Source organism: Balaenoptera musculus, chromosome 2, assembly GCF_009873245.2.
Source record: "Balaenoptera musculus isolate JJ_BM4_2016_0621 chromosome 2, mBalMus1.pri.v3, whole genome shotgun sequence".
NCBI lineage: Eukaryota > Metazoa > Chordata > Mammalia > Artiodactyla > Balaenopteridae > Balaenoptera > Balaenoptera musculus.
The window spans coordinates 154384923-154411867 of record NC_045786.1 but is presented as its reverse complement, the minus strand read 5'-3'; the positions used below and the strand labels follow the sequence as shown (position 1 = coordinate 154411867).

Genomic DNA, 26945 nt, shown 5'->3' with positions numbered 1-26945 from the left:
CTGATGCTGAAAATCATGGTACCTAACAACATTAATGTTATATTACTTTAATCAAACAAATAAATAAAGTATATATCATTTCAAAATAACAATGGCAACCTTACCACTAACCACAGAATGCAGTTTAAGGTTTCTTTGTGGTTCTTTTTGTTCTTGGTATATATTTTACTAGTGATTTGTATCAATAATATGATGTGTTTTAAAATAATTTCAGTAATGTTCTGTGTGGTCATACCAACAACTTTATAAACATTCAGATTCACTTGTTTTAGTTTTTCAATAATTGCTTTGTTTTTTTTCATTCAAACTTGTTTTTAATGTATTATTTATACATGAGAAGGCTTATGTACATACATGTCAGTTGCATATGCATGACTTTTTGTGCACTCCCAGCTCCATTAGACCTGGGTTATATGACAGTTACCTCTAGACTTGCTTCCTTTGTCAGCCTCTTGTCCATGTCTCTGCATATTGATCTTCCTAAAACCCAAATTTGATCCTATAACTCCCCTATTTACAACCCCCATTATCTTCCATTTGCCTATGAGATGAAGTGCTTGCTCCTGAGCAAGATTCACAAAGCCTTCTGTGTGCACGTGGCCGCCATCTTCTGTGACTTCATCTCCCAAAGCTTCCCCCCATTTGCCCTTTTCCAGCGATGCTAAACCCATCACCCTTCTTCAGAGGCATATACAAGGTCACCCCACTGCTTAGGATACCTTCCTCACCCCCTTGCCCAAATCCATGTATCGCATTTCTGCTCATCCTTAGAGATAAAGTTAGGTTTCTCTTTTCTGAAGTGGTTCCTGAACCACCCAAGGGTAGTTACGAATCACTTGTATGTAAGGACTTCTTGTCTAGTGTCCCTGCTTTCACCCTTTCCCCTGATGCCGGTTATCTAATAGCAGGCAGACTGATCCTACTTCCTGTTCACAAGCCACCAATGGCTTCCTGTCACGTTCAGAATAAAATCCAAACAAGGCTTTATGTGATCAAGCCTCTCCTCTCTGACCTCATCTGTCACTCACATGACTCCAGTCACACTTGCCTTCTGCTGTTCGTTGGAACATTTCACACTTACTCCCAGTCCCCAAGACCACACCCTCGGGCTCGATGATTCTCTGGAAAGACTCACAGGACTCAGCATATAGTCGTATTTACAGCTATGATTTATTACAGAAAAAGAGTACAAAGCAAAATCAGCAAAGGGAAAGGTGCATGGGGTGAGTCTGGGGGACGCCAGATGCAAGGGTCTTCTCCCAGAGGAGTCACACGGTATGTGTTTAATTTACCCAGCAAAAAGCTGTGACAACACGTGTGAAATGCTGTCTACCAGGGAAACTCCTTAGAGACCTAGTACCGGAGTTTTTATAGAGGGCTCGTCATATATGTTCTCTGTGCCTAGCACGTACCAAAATTGCAGACTCCCAGAAGGAAAGCAAGTGTTCAGCATAAACCATATTTTTTGTACAGTTGGGGTGAGTCACTCATAACAGGGTAGTGGGAACCCTTCCAAAATCTTAAGTTCCCAGACACAAGCCAAAGGCCAGCCTTGTAAGCAGGCCTTTTCAAGGATAGAAGTTTAGACCTGCTATGTTCACTCTACTCTACGTGGCATTCCCCTTTGGTCATTGGCCAGGTTGTCTTTACAGCAAAATTATTATCAATATGACCCAGACAGCAGAGTGAGACCAACCTGCATTATTGATTTCAGTTGTGCTCTTCATGTGTCTTAGCCAAATAAGAAATCCCATTAATCATAAAGGTCTATCTTAGAAAGACAGGTAGCTTCCTCCTTAAGTTTTTGTTTCAACCTTTTTTACCTGGCTCTAAGCATCAGTTCAGGCCCAGTACAAGTCTGGCCGGTAAGTTGAAGCTGAGTTGAAAGCCTTCCAGGGCTGAGGCAGTGTCGTGATAGTCAGGGTACACCTACAGAAGTACAATCCCAGAAGGAATTGTTGGGGATTACCAGGGAATCCCTAGAAACGGAGAGTTTACAACTGTTGGGCACCCCGAGCAAGGCATAAATTAGGCAGTGTGATGTGTCTGCCCGCCATGGGTATCTTGTCCTAGGGATCCCAGTGCAGTCCAAAAGATTTAGTTCAGTGCTTGGTCTCAGGGGGACTGCCAATCAGTTCCAAACAGTTTTGTTGCCTGTGACAACAGTTCATCCACCTCATGAGCGTGGTCAACATCTGGAGGTTTTCTGCATGCAAAGTGCAGGGGTTGGGTCAGCTCCTGCCGCCTCATAGTCAGCCCTGCCGGGTATGATCATAGCGCAGCTGTCTGAATTCAGAGCACTCTCAACAGCTTGGAGAGGTGCACAGAGAGTTTTCCTTCAGGAAGAGGAAGAAGCTTCCAGAAGTAACTTCAAAGAACAAAGATCATAATGCCCTCTCCCCTCCCTTGTGCCTTTCCAGCTGCAGGGGTTTTGGTTTATTTCCCTTGGTTGTTCTAAAATCAGTGTTTTCCACTCAACATTCATAATTTTATGTTTTTACAGTCATCCCCTACTCTCATCCAGACATTTCGTCTGGAGGGGTTCTCTGAAAGAGGTGCAAAACATTTTCATAGAAAAACCCCTTTATACAGCCGAACCAGAAAAACATCATATTCACGAATCGGTCAGGACAAAACTCCTGAATTTTCAAAAAATTTCAAAATAGTTTTACATAACCTCCCACCCCTTTCACTCTGGTGACTTATCTGGTGAACAGCCTAGAAAAGATCAGCCCCTTTCTGAGGATGGCTGCGTGACTAATCAGCTTGCACTCAGGCGTGTGCAGCAGGAGAGACGTGAGGGAAGCAGAGTCAGAGGTGTCAGTCCATCGTTGCGAATGGCAGCTCTTCAGGAGATGCAGGCACAGGGAGTTGACCTCAGACATGCTCTAGAGGGGATTCGAGTCGTCTCAGCCTGTCAGGAGTGATCAGAGGTCACAGTTCCTGTGATGTACCCTCTCCCAAATTGCAGCTTTCAGCTATAGCCACAAGTTAAGAATGTGGTCAGGCTGTGTCAGCACTATACAGGCAGTCAGCAGCTTGATTTCAGATGGTCCCATCAAAGAACAAGTCCTTTCCTGCTGGGATTTGTATGGGACCCAGACGGTGCAGCCGAGCAGCTATGATGTCCTCACAGGGTAGACCCCACAGCGAGGTGGCCTAATGTGCAGAGGTCACAGAGTATGAGTTCTCTTTATGAGCCTATGCCTGCTTTCAGTTCAGCACAGGTCCCGCTTAGGCTGGAAGCTTATACCAGACAGTATCAGGCCTCAGCTTAGAATCAGATACAGGCAATTAGGATCTGTGAATTCAGGAGTTTAAAAAAAGTCAGAGGCAGCAAAGACTAGATGCTACAGGCCAGAAAGGCCAAGTGGCAGATAAGGCTTTCCTGTGACCATCTGGTTTTGTCATTCTTCAAGTCCAAATCGACCCCTTCACAAATATGCACATCGGTCTCTAAGGGACAGACCTCCACTTTCACAAGCTCTCATTAGCCAACTAAAACCTGCTTTTTAGAACTCTAAAAGTAGATCTCCATCTGTAGATCACCTTTCTTTCTTATTGTCTCCCTTTTTCCAGAGGCTCCAACAAGCAAAAATCCATACCTTCCTTAGCAAAACTCATCAGTTACAGAGACTTGTTCTGTTTCCAGTACTCAGTTTAAATTCCAACCCGCCCACTGGCGGCAAAAAGCAAGGAAGTTGTGTCCCACTAACACATTTCTTTTTTTGCAGCTTCGCTTGATCAGGATGATTCCTCTGGCATGTATGCAGTTACAAGCATTTAACATTTTATATCCATTTTTACCATACATCCAGATGTCATAACCACAAAATATAGTCACTAAAAAATTTTCCTTTTTTTTTTTTTTTTTCCTCATTGCAAATTTACTTAAACTCCTAGCAATAAATTCAGTGTTTGCAGTGTTAGCATTGCAGCTGGCAGGGAAGATCCAGGCTGGAATGCAGGGGAGGAAGGGGAGTGGAGGAGATACTGCAGCAGCAGCTAGGCTGAAACAACTGCTGTGGTGTTACCTCCCTCCCTTTTTTTGTTGTTGTTTTGTTTTGTTTTATCTAAAATGTTGCTCCAGCCCTGGGACCTGATTTAAACCCCACCCCCAGCCCACTTGGAGAAGAGAACAATGCAGACTTTTAACATTTTTGGCCTTTTCACCTTCGGGCATTTGGGGGCCCTTTTTCCTCCCTTGGAGGAGAGAGCAAAACCCAAAGGCATCACTTTAGCCAGCATGGCCAGAAGCAGTGTGGGATGCAGCAGGCCCACTCTCCAGGAGTTGGATCTATCATTTTCAGATTCCACAGGTAACTTTTACCTCTCGTAGCATACAGCAGATCAGCTACTGCTGCATACCATGGATAACCCCATGATCAGCTGGGCACCAAAGATACATCACACCCAGCCCCTTATTCTTCTTTTCCCAAAATTTCACCATCTTTCAGTGAGTCAGGGTTGGTTTAGGGAACCCCACTTCTGATGCCAGTTGATACTGGGAGACCCCCTAGACCACCCGTGGGTTCAGTGATTTGCTGGGAGGACTCAGGATATAGTTGTACTCACAGCTATGATTTATTGTAGCGAAAGGATACAAAGCAAAATCAGCGTGGGATGAGGTCCAAAGGAAACAAGGTGCAAGTTTCCCAAGGGTCCTCTCCCAGTGGAGTCACACAGGATGCACTTAATTCCCCTAGCACAAGTGACAACACATGTGAAATGTTGTCTTCCAGGGAAGCTCATTAGTGACCCAGTGCCTGGAGTTTTTAGTGGAGACTAGTCATGTAATCACTCTCCACCTGGAATCTACCAAAATTGCAGACTCCCAGAAGGAAAGCAGATGTTGAGCATAAACCACATTGTTTGTACAAGCAGTTTAGGTACAGTGTGTCACTAGGGTTAGGGTGGCAGGAGCCCTCCCAAAGTCTAAGTTCCCAGATGCCAGCCAAGGGCCAACCTTTCAAAGGATAGCAGTCATGTCTGTTGTGTTAACTGTTTTCTGCATATCACCTCAGTAAACATCTGTTGAAAATGAATGAATGAAAGGCCACCAAGAGGGGAATGATTACACTGTGGTATTCCCCTGTTACAGAAAACTCAATAGTCATTTTAAAAGGAACATGTTTTGTTGGCACATAACAGAAAATCCATCAAACAGTGGCAGGAGCAGAGGTTTATTTGGCTCACATAACCAGAACTCCGTAGACAAGGTGGTTCAGGGCTTGTGCCATCAAGGATTGCAGCTCCTTCTCTCTCTCCTGTTCAGTCTCCTTAGTAAATAGACTTCATCGTCATGTTTGTCCCAGGCGGTCACACCTGGTGGCAGCTGTATCTCCAGGTCCTAGGTCCTCAGGAAGAAGTGGTGCCTGCATCAGAGGAGCAGAAGCCTCCTTCAGAAGTCACTAGTAGAACCTCCAAAACGATCACTTGACCGTCCCTAGCCCTACAGAGGTGAGGAAGGGGTTACAAATTGTTAGCCAGTCTACACTGGCTGCCACCTGAAGGCACGTCAGTGATAAGTGAAAATGTCGCACTGTAAATAATTCACTTAGTATTGAGAGAAGCCTGGGACCCGGGACCCTTTGCTGCAGTGCTGCAGTGCTTGCCCCTGGACACACCTCTCCTCGAGCAACAAATATATAGAAACTGAATGGGACTAAAAATAACTGCCTGCGTGCGGCAGTGGGGCAAAATTATGGTCAAAAGATAACAGTAGACCAAAAAACCCAACTGCCACTTTTGAAGAGCCGGGAGCAAAAGCAGGGGGTCGGGAGCAAAAGCAGGGTACTGAGCATGCCCCCTGCACTCAACACCACAAAGGGGTGGGCAGACCACCTAAGGCACCCCTCCGGCCCGACCCCTGGACACACCCCTACCCTCACCCCATATAAGGAACCAGCTCGCGCCCCATTGATCCTCTATTGCTCAGGGTTCTCCAGAGAAATATCAATAGAACTGAAGGCCCTCTGCTGGCAGAATTCCTTCTTGCTCTTGTTCTGTTAGGCCTTTAACTGGTTGATTGAGGCCCACCCACATTGTGGAGGGTAATGTGCTTTACTCAAAGTCCATGATTTAAATGTTAATCTCATCCAAAAAGCACCATCACAGAAACCCAGCGTTGTGTTTGACCGAACATCTGGGCGCTGTGGCCCAGCTAAGTTTATACACAGAGTTAACCATCACAGGTCCCTTATGGGAAAGAAAGCCATTTGTTCCCCCACATTTGCACTTGGAAAGAAGAATGAACCTCTTCTAGGAACAGTCATTACCTTCAGAGAAAGATAATTTTCAGTGGTAACTAAAGATGACAGTGATTTTTCTTTAATTTTGTATACTTTCCCATTGCTTGGATTGTCTTTTCTACAATAAACACACTACCCTAATAGTCTTAAAAAAAAAAAAATCAAATAACCAGCATCTTGGTCTGTTTTGAATGGCACTGAGCTTAAACTTACTAAACATGCTTAAAATTGGGTTCTGAAGTAAGAAAGTTGGTTGAGTAATTGGATAGCATTTTTGCTTATTGTCACATGCAAGGGGGGGGATGGCAAGGAATAAACAAACCTTAGTACTCTGACTAAACAGAAGATAAATGGTTAAGGAAACATAGGCCATAACCTACAACAGGTCTAACTTTAATGTAGAGGTTTTTTTATCGTTGTTTCTTTTGTTTGGTTGTACAAGAAATCATTTGTGGAAGCAAATGCCTTTGGGAGACCATCCTTGTAGAAAAGCACCCCACCAGGGCTTTTAAACTCAAAATGCCTTTACAGCCATTATTTAGTGAAACTCACTGTTTTGTTTTGTTTTAATATTTATTTATTTATTTTGGCTGCGTTAGGTCTTGGTTGTGGCACCCAGAATCTTAGTTGTGGCACACAGGATCTTTAGTTGCGGCGTGCAGACTTATTGGTTGTGGCGTGCATGTGGGATCAGGCATCGAACCCGGGCCCCCTGCGTTGGGAGCGTGGAGTCTTACCCACTGGACCACCAGGAAGTCCCCAAACTCACTGTTCTTAAGCAGCAGTTTTGCTGAGCAAGTTTCACTCTGGTTTCTGACTGCCTGTCACCTAAGTGTCGTGAAGCTTTTGTCACTTTCTTCTGGGCACATGGGCCAATGCTTGCTTCTTTTTCTTCTTTTGAATGATTATTTTCACAGGGAGAACTGAGCTTATATGAACTCTGATCTTAATGTTTTTGTTCATTCTCTAGGTGACTACATTTCATTATTTTTCAGAAAAATACATCTTAATCCTTAAAGCAATACCTTCCTTAGTATAGTCTGCATGTCTGTCTGTCCTTCATTAATGTAATTTCTCAGCTGTAGTTAGCATTCTCAACCTTGGGTGAAAACAGTCTTCTTGTAGCAAATAACATAAAATTGTTATTTTCCCTAGAAGATTACTATACCATATTTCTCAGTCAACGGTAAATACCTCTTTATTTGGCCTATACCATTTGCTTTATCTCAAGTATGGTTTGCTTCAAATCATCTGTTATTTGTGTTCCGTCTGTAGTACTTTAGGAAGTTTGATGTTGATTGGTTGGTTGATTGAGTTTTTATCTTCGTGTTTACTAAAATTGCTGAACACTATAGGACAGTTATCTTGAGGTTGGTACTTTTTTAACATTAAATAATTGTGCTTCAATTTTTGACACATTTTTGACTATAAATATGTTTGACTATAAATATATTTTTTGACTATATTTTTTGACTATATTTTTGACTCTAAATATATTTGACTAAAATGCTACTTACTGCTGTATGTTTGGAAGTACAAAATTGCTTCAAACAAGCAGCATGATTAAATAGTCGTCTTATTAACAAAATACCCATCTAAACTTATAGATATAATATCAGTCTTCAATAGAGGGTAAATGCTCTTAAAATGAGGAATTTGCAGAGCTAAATTCCTTGCCTTTATCTGTATGGATCAAGAGGTTGATGTTTTTGTTTTATTTTTATTTTACAATTAAAAATGAGGAAAAGATATGAGTATTTGTATTCCAGGACATTTAATTCACTACCAATAGCAACATTCTAGCCACATTTACATTGTTTTCTCTTGGCAACTGAAGAAAAACATACAACCTAAAAGTTGCAAATTATGTTTTATTGGGGGACCTTACTGAGGAGTGTATGGTGGGAGACAGCCTCTCAGATAGCTCTCAGGAACTGCTCCTAAGAGGTAAGGGAGGAACCAAGATACATAGTTTTTGCTGGGAAGAAAAAAATACATGTAGTCAGACATCAAAATATTACTGCTAATCACAAAAATCAGACATCTCAAGTTAATGATTTTAGTGCTTTTCTATGTTTGGGAAGATGCAAGAGTCTGGGCTCATTGAAATTATTCCTTAGATATGCATCTTAACTATATAGAGCCGGTATCCTGTTTTTCTCCATCCTGACTTCCCCTCAGGGTGCACTGTTGGGGACGCAGCTGCAGTGGCTGGTGGCTCTATGGCAGACAACATTCTTTGTTTACTGAATGGCAGACGACATTCTTTGCCCACACTCTTGAATTCTTTCCACCACCGTTCAAATATGCTGTAATATCTGAACATTAGAAAAACCAAAACTTGGCCCCCAGTGCCCCTCCAGCAACACCTCACTCCTCTACTCCCCTTCCTAGCATTATTCTTTGGAAGAGTTGTCTCTATTCACTGATTTTACTTCCTCTCTTTCCATTCTCTAATCTGAGTGTGACGAGGCCCTGGTCCCCTCCAGACCACTAAAGCCACTCTCCTCCAGGCGCATTCTAATTGCTGAATACCTGCTCAGTTCTTGGTCCTTACCTTCCCGACCCCTCATGTATTTTTTTTCCTTTCTCTGAAGATGCTTTCTTCACTTGGCTGTGGTTCCTCGGAACCTGCCTGATGTTGAAACATAAGGTTGCCCCCCAAGACTCAGCTGTTATCTTCTGCTCTGTCTACACCATTCTCTAGCGACCTTTGATTCCATCTGTGTTGATGCCCAGATTTCTCTGTAACTCCTGCACTGTAGTTGATTTAACCAACCTACTTGTCATAAACCTTTGAGTTCTTTTTGGCTTTATGTTTTTAAAATTATGATGATGCATAAATGCTCTCTTGGACATACCTCTCTGTATCCTCGTGGGAGCACTCCTATTAAGTAAACATCCCAGGAGTGAAAAAATGGGATCAAAAGGTGTATGGAGCTTTTCAGTTCTAACATATTATTGAATGCCCCTCTACACTCCTGCCAACAGTATGGAAGTTCCCATTTACCTATATCCTGGCCAGCGCTGAAGGATTACAGGTTCAGGTAGGGTTTGGGGCGGGAGCGGGGCGGAGCAGGGTGGGGGTTGTTAAAAACCTTTCTAGCTTTCCTGAATGATTCTAATTGACTTTGCAAGAGCAAATTTCTGCTAGTTTAAATATAGAGCAGTCTGTTCATTATTATAAGTTCTCAAATACCGTAAGTTAAATATCTTACTCTCAAGGTCTAAATAGATTGTGATACTGTGTCATTTTTACATGAAGGTGCAGAGTTGACTTAACACATTTTTTTCCCTTTCATTTTAAGTGTCACATTTGATTACTGGCTATCATTAACTCAAATTGCATATTCAGTCAGCCTCATTATGCCAGAGCAGTGATTACCATTGTTTTTAAAACTGGTACTGTTCTCATGGCTGTTTTTAAAATAATAGCTTCGAAATTCTTAGAGGATTTCTCCATGGAAGAAAATTAACTGAAATTAACGCTATTGCGAGGAATATCAACTTGAGATTATTGACTTGAAACTAGCAAGTCCCAGTCAGTACCTTTTGGAAGGCTTTAAAATAAGTTTAAAAGGTAATAGCAGTTTCCCTGCGGTGATTTTGCTTGGAGAAGATAGCTGAGAGATACAAATTTTCTTTCTACTAACTTAATAATAAACACATTATTTTGACCAAGATATTTCAGTTTTACTAAATTGATAAAGCAGGTGTACCCTAGGAGTTCTTCCTGCTTAAGTTAGTGCTGACTCAGTAGTAGGTTAAAACCTTTTGTTGCCAAAAACCTTTGGGTTCTCTCCAGTTTCTTTTCTGCTGTATTGTTCCATCACATGAAAACGAATGCTTTCATGTATTTGAACCACTTAGAAAATATAAGTTCTGGCAAACTAGAATTCTTATGACAATTCTTATTTGCTTTTAAAACAGAAATTTCTGTTATCATAGGGAAAAATCAAATATACTTTAAACCATTGTATGTTATTTAAGTTGAAATTCAAGTTTACAAACTGCAGTTGTACAGATACTGTCTTTCCAAAGCAAATTTGAATCTAGTAGCAGTGCGTGGGAGCGCCTTTTTCAGATTCTGTAGTCAAAGTGATGCCTGTGAGGTTGTTGATAAAGGATGCTTTGCTTATATGTTGCATTAAAGATCATTTCTTAAAAAGTGGACAAATCAAAGGTGAAAAGGTTATTTGCCTCTGGTCAGTGATTACCAGGATGGTGAATGACATGTATCTGGTGGTGAACCATTTTGAATTCGTTTGCCTTTCATAACTTACTGAAAATAATTTTCAAATTAGTCTTAGAATGTATTCTTCTTTACACAGGAGAGAAAGAGCATACATTTTCTAGCCTTTCAGAGCAGAAGTGCCGGTAATAAAATAGCAATTGCCATCTGCTAGACTCTTACCACCTTAAGTGGCAGGCACCATGATGAGTCCCTTACATGTATTATTTCAGTTCATCTTTGTGAGTAACTCTATGCAGCAAGGACTGTTACCCTATTTGTAGATAAGGAGGTTATATCCAAATAATTTTATGGGTAAGGAGAGAGATCAAATAACTTACTCAAAGTTCACAGCTAATAATCAGTAGGGTTTGAGTCAGGTGTTCTGACTCCAGAACCTATACTGTTATTTACTAAGCTCTGCTGCCTAATTAAATTCTCCATGTAAAAGCAACCAATGAACGCTGGCATATATGTACTCATACTTACCGTATGGTTGGAGCCTAGGCTCAGGCCTGGCCCTTTGGTATTCTCATATACCTCTTAATTGGCATTCTTATGCATACTCTTGCCTTCAAATATATCTGTAAACTGGAGAACTTTCTTTTTGGCTACAGCTGAAAAGATGTCTAAGACATTTCACTTGTTTTGGTTTTTGTTAGCTACCTTGAATGTAGCAGGAGCAAAGCTTACCTTGTCTCCCTCCTGATCCATTTCATCCCTCCCCAGTAACCTACTCCTCCGTTAGTGCTCTCTGTCTTAGTAAGGACAGCCACCTACTCACTTCCTGAAGCCTAGTACCTGGGAGCCTTCCTTGATTCCTCTCTCCTCTCATCTGCACATCTAGTCAGTAAGTAGTACCATATCTACTTCCTTAGCCTCACTTGAGCACATCCACTTTTTCCATTTCATTGTCCTCTTCAGGCTACCATTACCTCTCAATTAGACCACTGTCACAACCTTTAAACCGGTCACCTTGCATCCAGTCTTGCATTCCATTGTCCCCTCTCTAAGTAAAGTATAAGTATGCGCATGTCACTCCTACTTTAAACTCTTGAGTTTCCATTGTTCTCAGGATAAAATCCAAATTGAGTTAGTAAGACTTGTCAGGACCTCCCTAGTCTGGCTTCTTTGTGCTTCTTTAGCTTCTTCTCTTGTCCAGTTTGACGCTCACACTACGTGTTCTGAGATAATGAACTTTATTTTCTCTAATGTGCCATGCTGTCTTTCATTTGATTCTTAACACATACTTTTCCTTTGTCTACAATGCTTGTCCCCCTACCCCACCCCAAAGCATTTCATCCACCTCCTCTTCCTAGACATCCATGAGGTTCAGTGTAAACTGCAGCTCCTGACGGGGGGGCTTTCCTTTCCATAACATCAATCATACTTTTGTTTAATGTCTCTCTTCCTTGCTAGGCAGTAAGTTCCATGTAGCAGAGACCTCTGCTCCCCCTCATTTCCAGTGCCTGGCATAATTCCCAGCACCTAGGAGACACTTGGACAGAACTTACAGAACAAATTAGAGATAGGGTTTTTACCCTTAACAAGCTCAAAGTCTAATGGGAGCTAGAGTACGGTAAAGAAAGAAGCTCAGTGAGTGTGATCAGTACTCTAATACAATGCTGGGGGATCCCAGAGGAGTATGTGAGTGAGTAACTTTGCCTGGGGGAGCATTTTCCCTGTGTAACTTTATATTATTGAAGAAATTGACTTACAGCATTCAGATAGGAAAAAAAGGAGAGTTGTGTTGAGCAGTGGAATTGATTCAGTTGCATTTGCCTTATTTTTTGCTCACTGGTTGGGCAGCTGTTTTCAGTAGACTTTTGATATTCTAAGGTTATTATCTCAAGACCTTCCAAAATTCTAACCTAGATATAGAGCTGGGTAGTTAGCTAGCCATGCTCACTAAGTTGACTCACCTTCACGTCGTCCCTGAACAAAATCTGTGCTGGCTCTTTTATGTTCCCCATTACAAATCATGTATCTGTGTCTTTGGATTCTCATAGTTGAAATTGACAGTGTAAAATCCATGAATACCAGAGGTGCTGTTCATGTTTAGATTTTTTTTTTTTTCTTTCCAGCTTTGACCGCCATTGAAGGCACAGCACACGGGGAGCCCTGCCACTTCCCTTTTCTGTTCCTGGATAAGGAATATGATGAGTGTACCTCAGATGGGAGGGAAGATGGCAGACTGTGGTGTGCTACAACCTATGACTACAAGGCAGATGAAAAGTGGGGCTTTTGTGAAAGTAAGTATTGCTCAGTAGGCAGCATGTCCACATTGTTTTGTGTCTCGGGCAACAGTGTAAAGGTCTTTTTGTAGCCGTCCATTTTCCACCTTTGTGAGAAATGGTCAACGTCGATGACGCGGTTGTTGCCTGAAAGCCTGGACGTCAGTGCAGGAAACGTGCAGTGTACTTAACTTCCAGGCCGTCCGTCATTCAGGAGGCTTATCACACTTGTGCCTTATTTAGAGGTGGTTTTCCATTGGTGTGCACGGGTTGCTCTGAAACTCTCAGGCAGGCTGCTAAATTAATTAATGTGAAACATTTTTTGGCAATAAAGGAAATCGAACATTATGGTGAAGGTTAATTAATAGTGGTTAAAAGAAAGATAGATCATACCTTTCCTGAATACTTGAGCGAAATGCACTGTGCTAAGGTAACATTTGACAAATATAGTATATTTAACTGTCCTAAGTGTTCATGTCAGTACGAAGGGACTGACTTCTAAATGCAAGCTGTGTTTTTGGGAAAAACTTTCTAACTAATAAAAAACAGCGGAAAACCTTCAATATACCTCATTTGATACCAAATGACATTTTCAGAATAATGGCTCTGATAGACTATTGAGGCCTTCCTAGAATATGTCATACAGTCCGTCTTTGGATGTAGGCCAGTATGATTAAGTACTCCAGTTTAACACATCAGATTTTGTTTTTATATTGCAAGAACACCTCTCTTCTGTTTCTGTAAATATTAGTCCTCATGAAATACTCAAATGTCTCTTGGTGAGTTCTATATTTCTGTTAAATGCTATATTACAGTAACAAAATAATTTTTGAGAAATCTGTAATAATTCTGTGATTTTCAGGGTTGTATTAGTACATAGGAAAAAAAATAGAGAACTTGAACATTAAATCAGGATCTGTAGTTATTAATAAAAATCAATTTTTTTTACTAATTTTTGTTATGTAATTAATCAAATACTTTCTCCTTGTAAAATATACAGCATTTCCGGTGAGACTGAAGTGTTCTTTGACTACAACAGTATTTTTCTGTTTTTTACTGTCCTGATTTTAGCTGACCTTGGCATATATAATCATAAGCTCCTACTGAAATTTTAGTTGAATTATATAAAAAGTTAGAATTACTAGCAGAAAAGTACCCTCCAAAAGCAGGTTGATATTGCTTTCTCTGAAAGAAAGTGATTTCAATGAGTTTTTTTTTTTCCTAAGTCTTATCTTTTGTCAGATAAAGGCCATACTGAAAACCATGTGTCTTTAGAGTCAGACTTGGAAATGGTGAAAGACCATGGATTGTGTTTGCATGACCACCCAAAAGAAAGAATACATACTGATGTTTGATAAATAATTGGTGCAGAATTATCCATGTAAATGCAAAATGTAAATTTTGTTTTTAGCTGAAGAAGAGGCTGCCAAAAGACGGCAAATGCAGGAAGCGGAAATGATGTACCAGACTGGGATGAAAATCCTCAATGGAAGCAATAAGAAAAGCCAAAAAAGAGAGTAGGTAGCACGGCCAACTCCATTGTTCCCCTGAGATAGGCCGTTACTGAGATAAATGGATAAGTACTTTTTAAATTTAATGTACTGCCAGAGACAAAGGATTTCTTAAGTTGCATTACAAGAAAACTTAATATGATATATGAACATTAGGGGCATTACTTTTGTCAGATTTTAGCTTGTTGGGGTAAAAAGGTCCTAAATACCAGTCACAAGAATGAACGGTGAGGAAATGGTGATATTTGATTAAGTTATAGTAATTTCTCAGAGCCAGGAATACATATAGTATCCAGAATTCAAAGTGACGTAAAACAGAAGGAATTGTTGTCAGGTGTTTTCTGTCTTTTGGTGTTGCTTTGTAATTTTCTTGCAAAGTCTAGAATTTAGGAATGAAAGCACATAAAGCAAGTGATTGTCCTGTAACATTTTATGTCTCTTTAATTTCAGCTGATTTTTGTTGTAGTCTGTGCAAAGAAGACAGTTGTGGTGGTTATCATTCATTAGATTATTTACCAGACACCATATTATTACAGTTCTCACATTGCAAATCTAGTTAACTTTTTTTTTTTTTTTTTTTTTTTTTTTTATGATGCTACCTATTCAATTTATTAAAAATTAAAATAAACATAATAATCAAACTAATGCTCCAAACTTACGCTATTCATGTGGAAGACACTACAAGAAGACACCATAGAGACTGCCTTGCAATAAGAAGTACAAATTCCTTCTATAGAGATGGAGAAATAAAAGGAAGGACAAATCTAGTTGTCTAAAAGACAATTCACTGTACACATTTTATTTACAGTTTTGTACACTGTCTTAATATGAATGGGACCGCTTTTCTACTTGAGCCATTTTTTAACCAAAGCAAAATAACCTAAAGTATAACAAAGTCTTAAAATACAGCATAAAGATACAAAAACAGACATACTAATTCTAATTAGGAATGTAATTATGATGTTACATTTTTTATAATCCACAATTATGTTTAGGAAATCACACAAACATAGATCACTGATTTGAATGAAATGCATAAATTTGTAGCAAAGCTTTGTAGTTACAAAAAAAACAAAAAAATTACCAAAGAATGCACAAAATTAATGTTTATTCCACCTTTGTGTCATATTCCTGGATCCTTCACCAATGTTACATGAGGAGAAAAACAAAAGCAAAACAAATGAAAAACTGAAATCAGAATCACTAATGTTATCAAGTAGGGAAACAAATAAATTAAAATCTAGCAGCCATCAGCAAGAGTACAGCACAGACAATGCTGTAAAAAGAAACAAAGAAAATTGTTAGAAAACTGTATGCATCATACTCTTTCAAACCAGCAAAATATGCTCCTGCATACAATGGAACAGAATCGTTCTCTTGTAAGGTATAGAAATGCACATTCTTTTCTTTAATATTGTAGATGGGTCAAATGTGTGTGTAATCGTTAATTCTTTTAAGCTATTACAGAGTGGGCCAGGAACACATTTATGGATTCTGGGGACGATGTGTACTGTAATTCTTTGATTGGGATAGTGGACACTCTAGCCAAAATCAAAAAAAAAAAAAAAAATGAACACAGAAGTACAAGACAAAGGCGAATGAGACTTCTCTTATATCTTAGCAACATTTAGATGGAAATCAAATTTAAATGCAGTCCACTCTGCTTTTGAAGAGGCTTTGGTTCAGCTCCCAAATCTCGATTGCTTGACGCAGTCTCCTATGAGAATACTCAGAAGGTGTCTTCTTAAACAACAAACCTATTTTTAGTGGTGGAGCCGCTCTTAGTAGCTGTGTCTGCATGGGACTGATAACCAATCACTATCTTTGGAGGAAGTCCTAACCTTTCCTTGTATACCCTCCCTATATGTGTAACAGCTTCTCTGTTTTCACATTCAGTAGTCCATATTGCTATTTTATCACCTTTAGCTCTAACATTAACCACAGCTCCACATACATCATCACTGTAGTCATCAAAAGATTCTCCAATAAGGCACAGCAGTGTCTCTAGCCAAAAGCGATCGAGGTCACTTCGTCTCTGCTGTTTGTTCAATGTAATTAGCCATCGTCCTCCTCGTTTGTTTTTCTCATCTTCCCACATAGGCTCAATACCATCCTTAAAAAGTGAGTAGTCACAGCCAGGCATTAAATTACTAGACAACTGGATATGGTTGTACAGAGCCCAAAAGTCTTCAACAGTATCAAACTTAGAGATCAGCCGAAGGTTTGCTTGCCAAGTTTTGCTTTTATCATTTTTAAAAAACCAGAGTGCCCATCTGTTCTGTAAAGGATGTTTAATATAGTGTTCTGGGTTAGCAACCTCCTGATTAGATTCTGTTTTCTCTTCTTCTGTAGGTGGGGGATTAGGAGTAGGGGTGGTTTCCGGTTCCACAGTCGCCATCTTAGATCGATCTCTAGTTAACTTTTTTAATCGAATTTTTTAGGATTACTATTAGTGTAATTAGAATTCCAAGATATTGCAATAACAGAACTGGTACCTTATGTAAAAACAAAAGTAAGTTTTGTAAGTAACACTACTTTAGTAAAAATAAAATATCAGAGGGATTCTATAGAATAAGGAAATTAAGCTGCATTTTAGGAGATCTTGAAAAAAATTTTAATGGCAGTTCCAAAATATTGCTAATTTGTTTTTTCATTACTTATGTTTAAAGAGCATATCGGTATCTTCAGAAGGCAGCAAGCATGAACCATACCAAGGCCCTGGAGAGAGTGTCCTATGCTCTTTTGTTTGGTGATTACCTGACACAGAATATCCAGGCAGCTAAAGAGATGTTTGAGAAACTCACTGAGGAAGGTTCTCCCAAGGGACAAACTGTAAGTGTACTTTCCATGGAGGATCTCTCCGCCTACAGCACTGGTTTATTTTAACAGCATGGTACTCTTCATTGCCCTGACTTCCTTTAACAAGTAAAACTGTAAATATTAATTTTGTGGCAGATCATTTTCCCAGTCTTCTTGGACAGTCTTTTTCCTTAGTTTGAGAACATTTATAGTCACTTAAGGCATTTTTGCAATTGCATCTTGCCAAAATTATATTTGTAGTTTTCCAACGTAAATCTTCAGAGAATGAAACGAAGGTAATTGTTTTTTATCTGAAATTACTCACCATTGTTATTTTTTTTTCCTAAGGTCAGGTGCTCCAGCTTCTGTTAATCTTGGTATTTTTGTAAAAAAATATTTTATTACAGAAACAGTACATGTCCTTTATAAGGAAACTAGAAATATGAACTAAAAAAGCTAAGAAAGTAAACATCACATATGTACCTCCCAGACATAAGCACTGGTAATATGTTAGTCCATGTGTACCCTTCTAGACCTTTCTCTTCATGTAAATTCTTTATTAAAATAAAATGTCATTGCCTACTATTCCATAACTTGCTCTTTTCAATCAGTAGCCTTTAGGCCTTCCAATTCCAGTAAATTTTTACATCATATAACACCCATACCATATTCGTACGGTGTTGAGCCAAAACATTTTCTTTATATCTGTTTTGTCCAAATCAGTATTTGGTCCAGGACTATACTTATATTTGGTTGCTACTTCTAGCATAGCCCGCCCCTTTCTTTTTTTTTTTTTTCTGTGTTAGAGATAGGGCCAGTTTTTCTACAGAATGTTCTACCTCAGTTTGTCTATTTGCTTCTTCGTGGTGTCCTTTAGTTTGTTTCTTCATCATCTATGTTTCCTAAAACTGAATGACACAGCTAAAGGCTGATGAACTCAAGTAAAATGTTTTTAGTTAGGCGACTGTGTAGCGGATGTTCTGATTCCATATTGCCCTTTGAGCCAGTTGATACATAATATCTGCTTGACTCCTCACTAGTAACCGGTAGGATTGATGCCTGGATTTAGGGGCCACCACACTTACTTACAACACCCTCAAAAGAGGGAAGGGAAAGGGGCTGGGGATTGAGTTACTAGTCAATTATACCTGTGTGAAGACGCCTCCATAAAAACCCCTCAGCTCTGGGGTTTGGAGAGCCTCCAGGGTGGTGAACACGTCCGTGTGGCAGGAGGAGGTGCACTCCAACTCCATGGGGACAGAAGCTCCTGCACTCAGGACGCTTACGAACCTCGCCCTTTGTACCTCTGCATCTGGCTGTTTATCTGTATTCTTTATATTGTCTTTTAGTTTTGTTTATAAGTTTTTTCATGTAAAATAAGCAACTTTAGTTGAATTTATTCATCTTTTCTTTTATGGTTTCTGGGTTTTGTGTCCTACTTACAAGGGTGTTTTGCCCACTTAAAAAAAAAATGCCTTCAATAATAAAGATTGGGCTTCCCTGGTGGTGCAGTGGTTGAGAATCCGCCTGCCAGTGCAGGGGACACGGGTTTGAGCCCTGGTCTGGGAAGATCCCACATGCCGCGGAGCAACTGGGCCCGTGAGCCACAACTACTGAGCCTGCGCGTCTGGAGCCTGTGCTCTGCAACGGGAGAGGCCGTGACAGTGAGAGGCCCGCGCACAACGATGAAGAGTGTACCCCGCTCGCCACAACTACACAACAACAGAGAGAGCCCTCGCACAGAAACAAAGACCCAACGCAGCCATAAATAAATAAATAAATAAATTTAAAAAAAAAAAATAATAATAATAAAGATTTATCAATGGTGCGGGATTTGCTTAAAGATAAAACAAAATTTCTAGTCACAGAGGAAGTCTGTTTTCAGACTGTGTAAACAGTAAAGGCATTTGGACCATTGTTTTCCACAGGACTGATAACCTGATCAGTCTGCAACTCTTATGTAGTCTTGGTTTTGGTTTATAAACAGGTTATATCTTAATTGCTCCCCTTTGTTGTCAAAGCTTTTTTTCCCTTCTTTACATAAATCAGGTTATGTAAAATTCACACATATATTCTTTATCTTCAGATACGTTCTGTTCTGAGGAATGGTTTTACTTTTAAGGCATCTTTTCCCTCTAATAATAGAACCTTACAATGCCACAGTGCTTTATACACTGCAAAGCACTCTCTCCACCATAATTAATCCTAGCTGATGAAGCAAAGCACCAAAATCACAGTGGCTTCACACGCCAAGGAGTTATTTCTTGTTCATGCCAGGTCCCATGCAGCTCTCCTGCCTGAGTTACTCTTCATATGGTGACTCAGGGTCAGGGGCTGCTTCCGTCATATAGCTATATACCATCTGGAACACGGGGCTTCCAAGCCATCACGAAGGGAGAAGGGAGGACTGGAGGATTCTCTGGGATGTTTTTAAGGGCCAGGTCTGAAAATGGCTTGTGTCCCATCTGGTCACATCCCAGGCAGTGGCCCTACCTAACTTCAAGGGAGGCTGGGAAATGTAGAAGAGCTCGTGGCTTTTGATAAGAATAGCACCTGCCTTTACAACTTTAGCCTATGCTTTCGTGTCATCAGGGATGATCCTCAGAGGGCAAAGGGTAGAACCTTACCAGTACATTGTTTGGTTGGTTGGGTTTTTTTAAGAAAACTGTGTATGCTCTAGTGTTGTAAAGTGACCTTTCTCCCTTGACCCCTTCAACTTAGCCCCTTGCTGCCTCTTTTTACTCCTGCGATAGCTTATTTAGTAATCTCTTACCCACTATCATTGTGTATCACCCTTCACATAGATAGATAATATGTTGATGTAATGATATAGGAGACATTTTGTTTTCATAATAGCTGTTCATCAAGAATCAAGTAAAAGTCATATTTAAATCCATTTAGCTTCGGTTTTCTAGTTGATGTTTTATTAAATTGTCTTTAATCTTCAGGCTAAGCTTTTTTAGTTGCTTAAAGTTATATTTCATTGTGTAATTTGTAAAACCTTGAATGCATTTCTGAGGCTTTTTAATTCCACAGTTGTGCATATTTGCAAGTGTTCAAATCCTTTAGCATTTAAAGATTCTTGCATCTTTTCATGGTTCATAAAACTGTCTGCCTTTTATCATTTTGTTTCAGGCTCTTGGCTTTCTCTATGCTTCTGGGCTTGGTGTTAATTCAAGTCAGGCAAAGGTAATATTATTAAAACTTTATTGTATATTACAATTTGAATTGGGTAAATATGTAACTGTGTTGAGTTAAGCATCTTTTGTTCTTTCACAGGCCCTTGTTTATTATACTTTCGGAGCTCTTGGGGGCAACCTAATAGCCCACATGGTTTTGGTAAGTAAGACTTAAATGGAAGGCTAATAATATTGAATAGTTGGTTTACAAGTGGCCACAACTTTTCTAGATTTCATGATCGAAATTTACTTATATTCATTAAGACCCAATATTCAATTGAGTGTCCTTCAGCTTCTTGTTAATGGATACAGCAGTTGAATCTACATGTGGATGAAAATTGGTAGAGTCCACAGTTTGTCTGTAAAATGATTAGTTTGGCTGATTGCCCTTAAAATAGAAATCTGATAAATGGTTCTTTTTCAGTTTTCCATAAGTTGGAGTTGTTTGTCAGAATCATTTTTTAGATTGGGTTATGACAGATTTTACATTTAAATAGATGAAGGACTAACTACACAAATAACCAGTGTCCTATAAAGTTCATTACAGAGTATCCCTTATGTATTACCTGATAGTGTTGATCACTTAAACGGCTTAGTGTTAAAATGTAGAATCTTTCCACCACGTTCTTTTTTGCTGAGGTGTTTAATCTGCCTTCTACTTTATAAATTGACTTTGGGTGAGTCCACATGACCTCTGACCCATATTACTGTGTTCCAAATGAATATGTAAGTTCTTGCAGAAATGTAAAGAATAGATTGAGCAGAAATGAGACTGAAAGCAGAGAAACCAGTCCAAAATCTGTAGGGGTGTATAGGCCTGGTCATTGATGGGATTATGAGACTTAACAAAGAAGGAAAATCTAGTTTTCTGGCCAATTGGGTAGATCCTGGATAATTTTCCCTATGTGTATTCCAAAAATATTTACTGAATACTTGTCATTAGAATTCCAAAGATCAGTAAGATATAATACCATCGCACAACAAGCTTTTAATGTAGAAAGGGAGACATGAGTAAGGAGGTCGTTACAATACAGCCTGAGAATGTCAGGGAATCACCTAAAAGGCACCTCACCCATACTGGCATTGGAAGGAGAGGGATTTAAGGAGATACTTCTGAAGAAAGGAGCAACTAAAACATTGGAAAATAGAATGCCAGGTAGTTAGTCAACAGGACAGGTAGACAGGAATCATGTAAACAGCTGTACGTCACACCAGGGAGCTTGGGCTTAGTCCTGTTACAGAGGTAAACTGCTGAAGGGGTTTCAGTAAGTGAAAAACAAGGGCGTTGCTCTAGGTTTCTGAAACACTCCTCACTAATTTTGAAGTCTTTTTCACTTGTTCGTTTAATCTCCAGGAATGTTTATTCCTCAAATAGTATTGAAAAGTTATTTTTAGATGAATTTTCAAGAAATATTAGATATTTTTGACACAAATCTTTTTAAACTACTTATCAGTCTCCTTAAATGGTGGCTACAAAACAAGAGCATTAAGTATCAATATTATACATGTTATGGGTCTTCCCTGGTGGCGCAGTGGTTAAGACTCCACCTGCCAATGCAGGGGACATGGGTTCGAGCCCTGGTCCGGGAAGATCCCACATGCCGCAGAGCAACTAAGCCCTTGCGCCACAATTACTGAGCCTGCGCTCTAGAGCCCGCGAGCCACAACTACTGAAGCCCACGTGCCACAACTACTGAAGCCCACGCACCTAGAGCCCGTGCTGCACAACAAGAGAAGCCACCGCAGTGAGAAGCCTGCGTGCTGCAACAAAGAATAGCCCCCGGTCACCGCAACTAGAGAAAACCTGTGCGCAGCAACGAAGACCCACCGCAACCAAAAATAAATAAATAAATTTATTTTTTTTAAAAAGTTTAAAAAAAATATTATACATGTTATTATACAGTTATTCCCTAAGGATTGTTAAAATTGATAAAGCTATTTGAGTCTGTGCTAAATGGCTCCAGAGAGCTCTGTCTTCTGCTCTTTATAATTAGCTATCTTCCCTCTTATTCTGAAGTCATTTATTGCTGGTATTACTGTGCCTGTTCTAGTAGTCTCTTGTCTTCCCTATTTTGCTAATTTGTTCCTTCTTTAAGAGCTACTTTGGAAGATTAACCTGTTTTTGTTAAAATTGTATCTGAAGTAAGATTGAAATCTATTCTAAGCAAGAGCCCAAGCAATTTTCTCTTATAGGTAAATGGGCACACTGCATACATAAAGTTGATGGCATCTATTTTGATTGCTCTCGGAACTTTATTATTTATTTCCTAGTTCTTAGCCTGGTTGTTGAAGTTGCTGAATAAGTTACCTCAGAACGTAAAACTCAGGATAAATGATGTAGCCAAGTACTTGGATCAAAGGACAGTAAAATTACATTCTGCGTATAGTTAGCTTTATTTGTTCCCACAAGAATGCCACTGAAGCATGTGAAACTGCCTTCTTCTCACCTGAAGTTGTATTACAGGGTTACCGATACTGGGCTGGCATTGGGGTCCTCCAGAGCTGTGAATCTGCGCTGACTCATTATCGTCTTGTTGCTAATCATGGTATCTACCTTTTTGCCTTCCACCTTACCAAAAACAAAAAAAAAAAACCAAACAATTAATTTTAAATACATGTATTTTCACTGTACTACTTGAAATACTGTGACTGTTTCTCTCAAGTAGAATCATCTTTACACTAGTTGATTAAGAAGTACTTTTCAAAAATTTGCTTTGGGTTCCATTTCCTAATATTATGTGGGGAAAAAAACCTGAATTTAGATTACTATTTTGTACTCTACAGACCACTATGGAAACAATTTCCTTTAACATAGGTCTGTCAGCATTTGGCAGCTGGAATTGTACTTCCCTCTGTGGGACAGTCCCTCTGACTTTCATCCCCATCATTACTTTGTCCACATTTCAGTTGCTAGTGATATCTCACTGACGGGAGGCTCAGTAGTACAGCGAATACGGCTGCCTGACGAGGTGGAAAATCCAGGAATGAACAGTGGAATGCTTGAAGAAGATTTGATTCAGTATTACCAGTTCTTAGCTGAAAAAGGTGATGTGCAAGCACAGGTATGTGTTTAAATGTCTCCCGCGAGATCTTACTGCCTTGTATGTGACAGCCTCTGGGGGCAAGCACTTATATCTATAACATTTTCACTGAGCTATTATTAGCTACATGATTACCACACTCTCATGACCTTTCATTTGGACTCACCTGGGATGTGGCCCAGGCATATTGATGGTTCCATGAAAGCTGGCCGGGGTGACTCCACTGTGCTCCCCAGTTGGAAACTGCTGCTTAAATGGAGCGGCGTTGCGGTGGTGATGAAGGCTCTTCGGGGGTCACCCAGGATGGAAACTGTCACCCCCCCCCCCAAACAAAAAGTCTCTGGCACATTTGGAATTTCAGATGCTCTTCAGAGCTATCCATGTTTCCTTTCCTTACCTTAGACTGTAATTTTCTCAAGGTCAAGGACAGAAGTAGGCTTGTTTGATGTAAACTGTATGATATATTCAGTACATCAAAGTATCATGTATAATATGCTGTTTCATGGGTTGTTTTGATGATATTAAAATAAAAAGGAGAACTTCGCTGTCCATTTTAAGAACAGTTAATTTTCAGACTAACAGAAGGGAATATTAAAAAAAAAAAAAAAAAAAGAAAAACTTAAGCCATATCTTAGCTCGTGGAAATTAAAATAAAGTTGTCTCTTCTGATTATACATCTTTCTTTTATATGACACCAATTAAAATTCAAAACACTCTAAATGCTTAACAATAGGGAATTATTTGCCTCAAATATGACACTCCAATATAATGGAATTCTATGCGGTCATTAAAAATTATGTCGAATACTACTTAATGTAGAAAGCTGATTTCAGTGTATTAAATGAAAATCTCAAGTTAAAGAAAAAAGTGTGTGGTATAGTATGTCATTTTTTTTTTACTTACTGAGTTATGACATGAATACAGAAAAGTACACAAAGCTGAAGTACAGCTCAATGAATTATCAGCAAGGGAGCCTCTTGTGTAGCGTAACTAGGACCCTAGAAGCCCCTCTTTGGAACTCTTCTTCCCTAACTCTTCCCTCTTGCCCGTAGGTAACCACTGAGCTGGCGTCTAATACCGTAAATTGGTTTGGCCTGTTTTTGAAGGAGTCTTATGTAAAAAAAAAATCATACAGCATTTTTTTGGTATCAACTTCTTTTACTCAGCATTATGTTTGTGAAATCAATCCGTGTGTTTTCACATAGCTGTAATTCATTCATTTGCATTGCTATATAGTATTTCATTGTATGAAACTACCACAATTTATCCATTCTATTCTTCCCAGGCTTGGGCTGTTACAAATAATGCTCTGCATTTTCTTGTACATGTCTTGGGCAAATACTGTCTCAAATTTTCATAGCTTTATAGAACTTGATAGCTAGTATAATACATTTTACCACTATCATATTTTCATTGTATTTAGCTCTAATTTTCATCGTGATTTCTTTTGACCCGTGTGTAATTTAGAAATGAATTGCTTAGTTTCCACATACAGTCAGCCCTTTGTAACAGCAGGTTCTGCATCCAAAGATTCAACTAACCGTGGACCAAAAAATTTGAAAACAAATCTTTTTTTTTTTTCAGAAAGTTCCAAAAAGCAAACTTTGTCACACACTGGCAACTATTTACATAGTATTTACATTGTATTTACAACTATTTACATAGCATTTACATTAAGTATTATAAGTAATCTAGAAATGATTTAAAGTGTACAGGAGGTTGTACATGGGTTACATGCACATACTATGCCATTTTATATAAGAGACTTGGCGTCTGCAGAGTTTGGTATCTCTGGGGTTCCTGGAACCAATCCCCCATGGATGCCAAGGGACAACTGTACATGGGAATTTTCTGCTTACCTTTTTTGTTGTTGATACCTGACTTAATCCGCTGTAGTCAGAATATGCTCTGTATGACTTCAGTTGTTTGAGAGTTCTTGAAACTTGCTTGATGCCCCATCTTGGTCAGTTTGGGCAAATATTCTGTGCGCTAAAGAGAATGTGAATTTCTACAGTCATTGGGTGTAGTGTTTGATATGTGTCAATTGTCGTGTTTCTTAATCCTGTTGTTCAAATCTTTTGAATCCCTACTGAATTTGGCTGCTTTTTCTGTCAAATGCTGAGACAGTATTGCTGAAATTTTCCACTCTGATTGTGGATTTGTCTCTTTCTCCTTTTAGTTTCATCAGTTTTGATTTATATATTTTAAGCCATGTCTAATGAATAACTTAATATTGTTATCTTTCTGTTGAGCTAACTTTTGTATCATGAAATGACCTCTTTTATCTCCAGAAATATTTTTTACTTTAGTTTATTTTGCCCAATACTGGCATAGCTACACTACTTTTTTTTGGTTAGTATTTACCCGGAATATCTTTTCTATCTTGTACTTTCAACCTTCTAATGTTTAAGGTATGTCTCTTGCAAGCATCAAATGACTGGTTTTGTTCATTTTTCTTAATCCATTCAGTCTTTTAAGTAGAGTAATTAGTGATATATTTGAGTTTCAATTTTCTATCTCACTTTTATTTTGCTTTTCCAAGTTCCTTTTTCTCTCCTTTCTTATCCTCTTTTGGTTTGAGTTTGTCTGTGTGTGTTTTAATCGTATATGCTTTTGAACCCCACAAGATACTATTCTTTTATACAGTCCATCCAATTTAGATTTACTCACAAATTTACCTTTCTCTTGTTCTTTATTTCTTACTGCATCTCCAAGCTTCCCAGGATAATTTTGCCTCTTCCTAAAGAATACTCTTTAGTTCAAAAGATTTGAACTTTTCTTTAGTTTGTGTGGAAATGCCTTTATTTCACCTCTATTTCAGGATACTTTCAAACTAAAAGCAGACATTTTTAGTTTTTTTTTAAATGTAGGATATGGACTTCCCTGGTGGTCTAGTGGTTAAGACTTCGCCTTCCAATGCAAGGGGTTTGGGTTCAATCCCTGGTCGGGGAGCTAAGATCCCACATGCTTCTCAGCCAAAAAACCAAAACATAAAACAGAAGCGATATTGTAACAAATTCAATAAAGACTTTAAAAATTGTCCACATCAAAAGAGTCTTTAAAACAAACAAAAAAAAATGTAAGAGTAATATCTTAGGGAATTAAGACTAAATGTTTAATTTTCTGTGTTATGAACAGAAACCTTTTTGTGACCAAATGGTTTCTTGTTGGTCTAATCTCATTACATGCCAGAGGCAGGTGCTGCCATTTACTCTTGCCTCCTTTTTGTTCATTTTCAGGTTGGTCTGGGACAGCTGCATCTGCACGGAGGCCGTGGAGTAGAACAAAACCATCAGGTAACCTTCCTGTTCTTAGGGCTTTACATTTCATATTATAGCAAGAAATGATGCTTCAGATATATTTCTTGCTAAGTCAGTGACAATATCAAGCTTTGTGATTAACGGATGTTGATAACATCACAAATGAGCTTTCAAGATCTAACCCCTGAGGAAACTGAGGAACAAAAATGTGATCATACCTCGTAGTGATGGGAAAGGTTTTATTAATTCCAAAACCTAGTTCTCAATACGGCCAAAAATGCATAAACAGTGTCTTGGTTTTCTATAGGTATTGTGATAGAAGTATGTCTTTAAAAACTCCTATTGGAAAATATTTCCTAGAACTGAGGAAAATTCAGTGTTGAGTTTGTGAGAAATTAGGAGTGTACAACTATAGCAGTCAGATCCATATCCACTCACC

At 39.2% G+C, this 26945-nt stretch overlaps 2 protein-coding genes across 2 annotated transcripts in view; one reads left to right on the top strand and one right to left on the bottom strand.

Annotated features, from left to right (window-relative positions):
• The window catches only part of SEL1L (SEL1L adaptor subunit of ERAD E3 ubiquitin ligase), a 58898-nt gene that overhangs the window by 10068 nt on the left and 21885 nt on the right, over positions 1 to 26945 (top strand). Inside the window, exons 4-11 of the mRNA XM_036841758.1 lie at positions 12567 to 12734; positions 14128 to 14233; positions 16897 to 17059; positions 20162 to 20215; positions 20306 to 20365; positions 22670 to 22751; positions 23113 to 23267; positions 26486 to 26542. Coding sequence (XP_036697653.1) covers positions 12567 to 12734; positions 14128 to 14233; positions 16897 to 17059; positions 20162 to 20215; positions 20306 to 20365; positions 22670 to 22751; positions 23113 to 23267; positions 26486 to 26542 — 845 coding nt within the window. The remainder of the gene's footprint in view (positions 1 to 12566; positions 12735 to 14127; positions 14234 to 16896; positions 17060 to 20161; positions 20216 to 20305; positions 20366 to 22669; positions 22752 to 23112; positions 23268 to 26485; positions 26543 to 26945) is intronic.
• Positions 14996 to 16632, bottom strand: LOC118889712 (eukaryotic translation initiation factor 4E). Its single transcript, XM_036841760.1, has one exon. It carries the CDS (start codon positions 16623 to 16625, stop codon positions 15972 to 15974), a length of 654 nt encoding a protein of 217 aa, XP_036697655.1. The 5' UTR covers positions 16626 to 16632; the 3' UTR covers positions 14996 to 15971.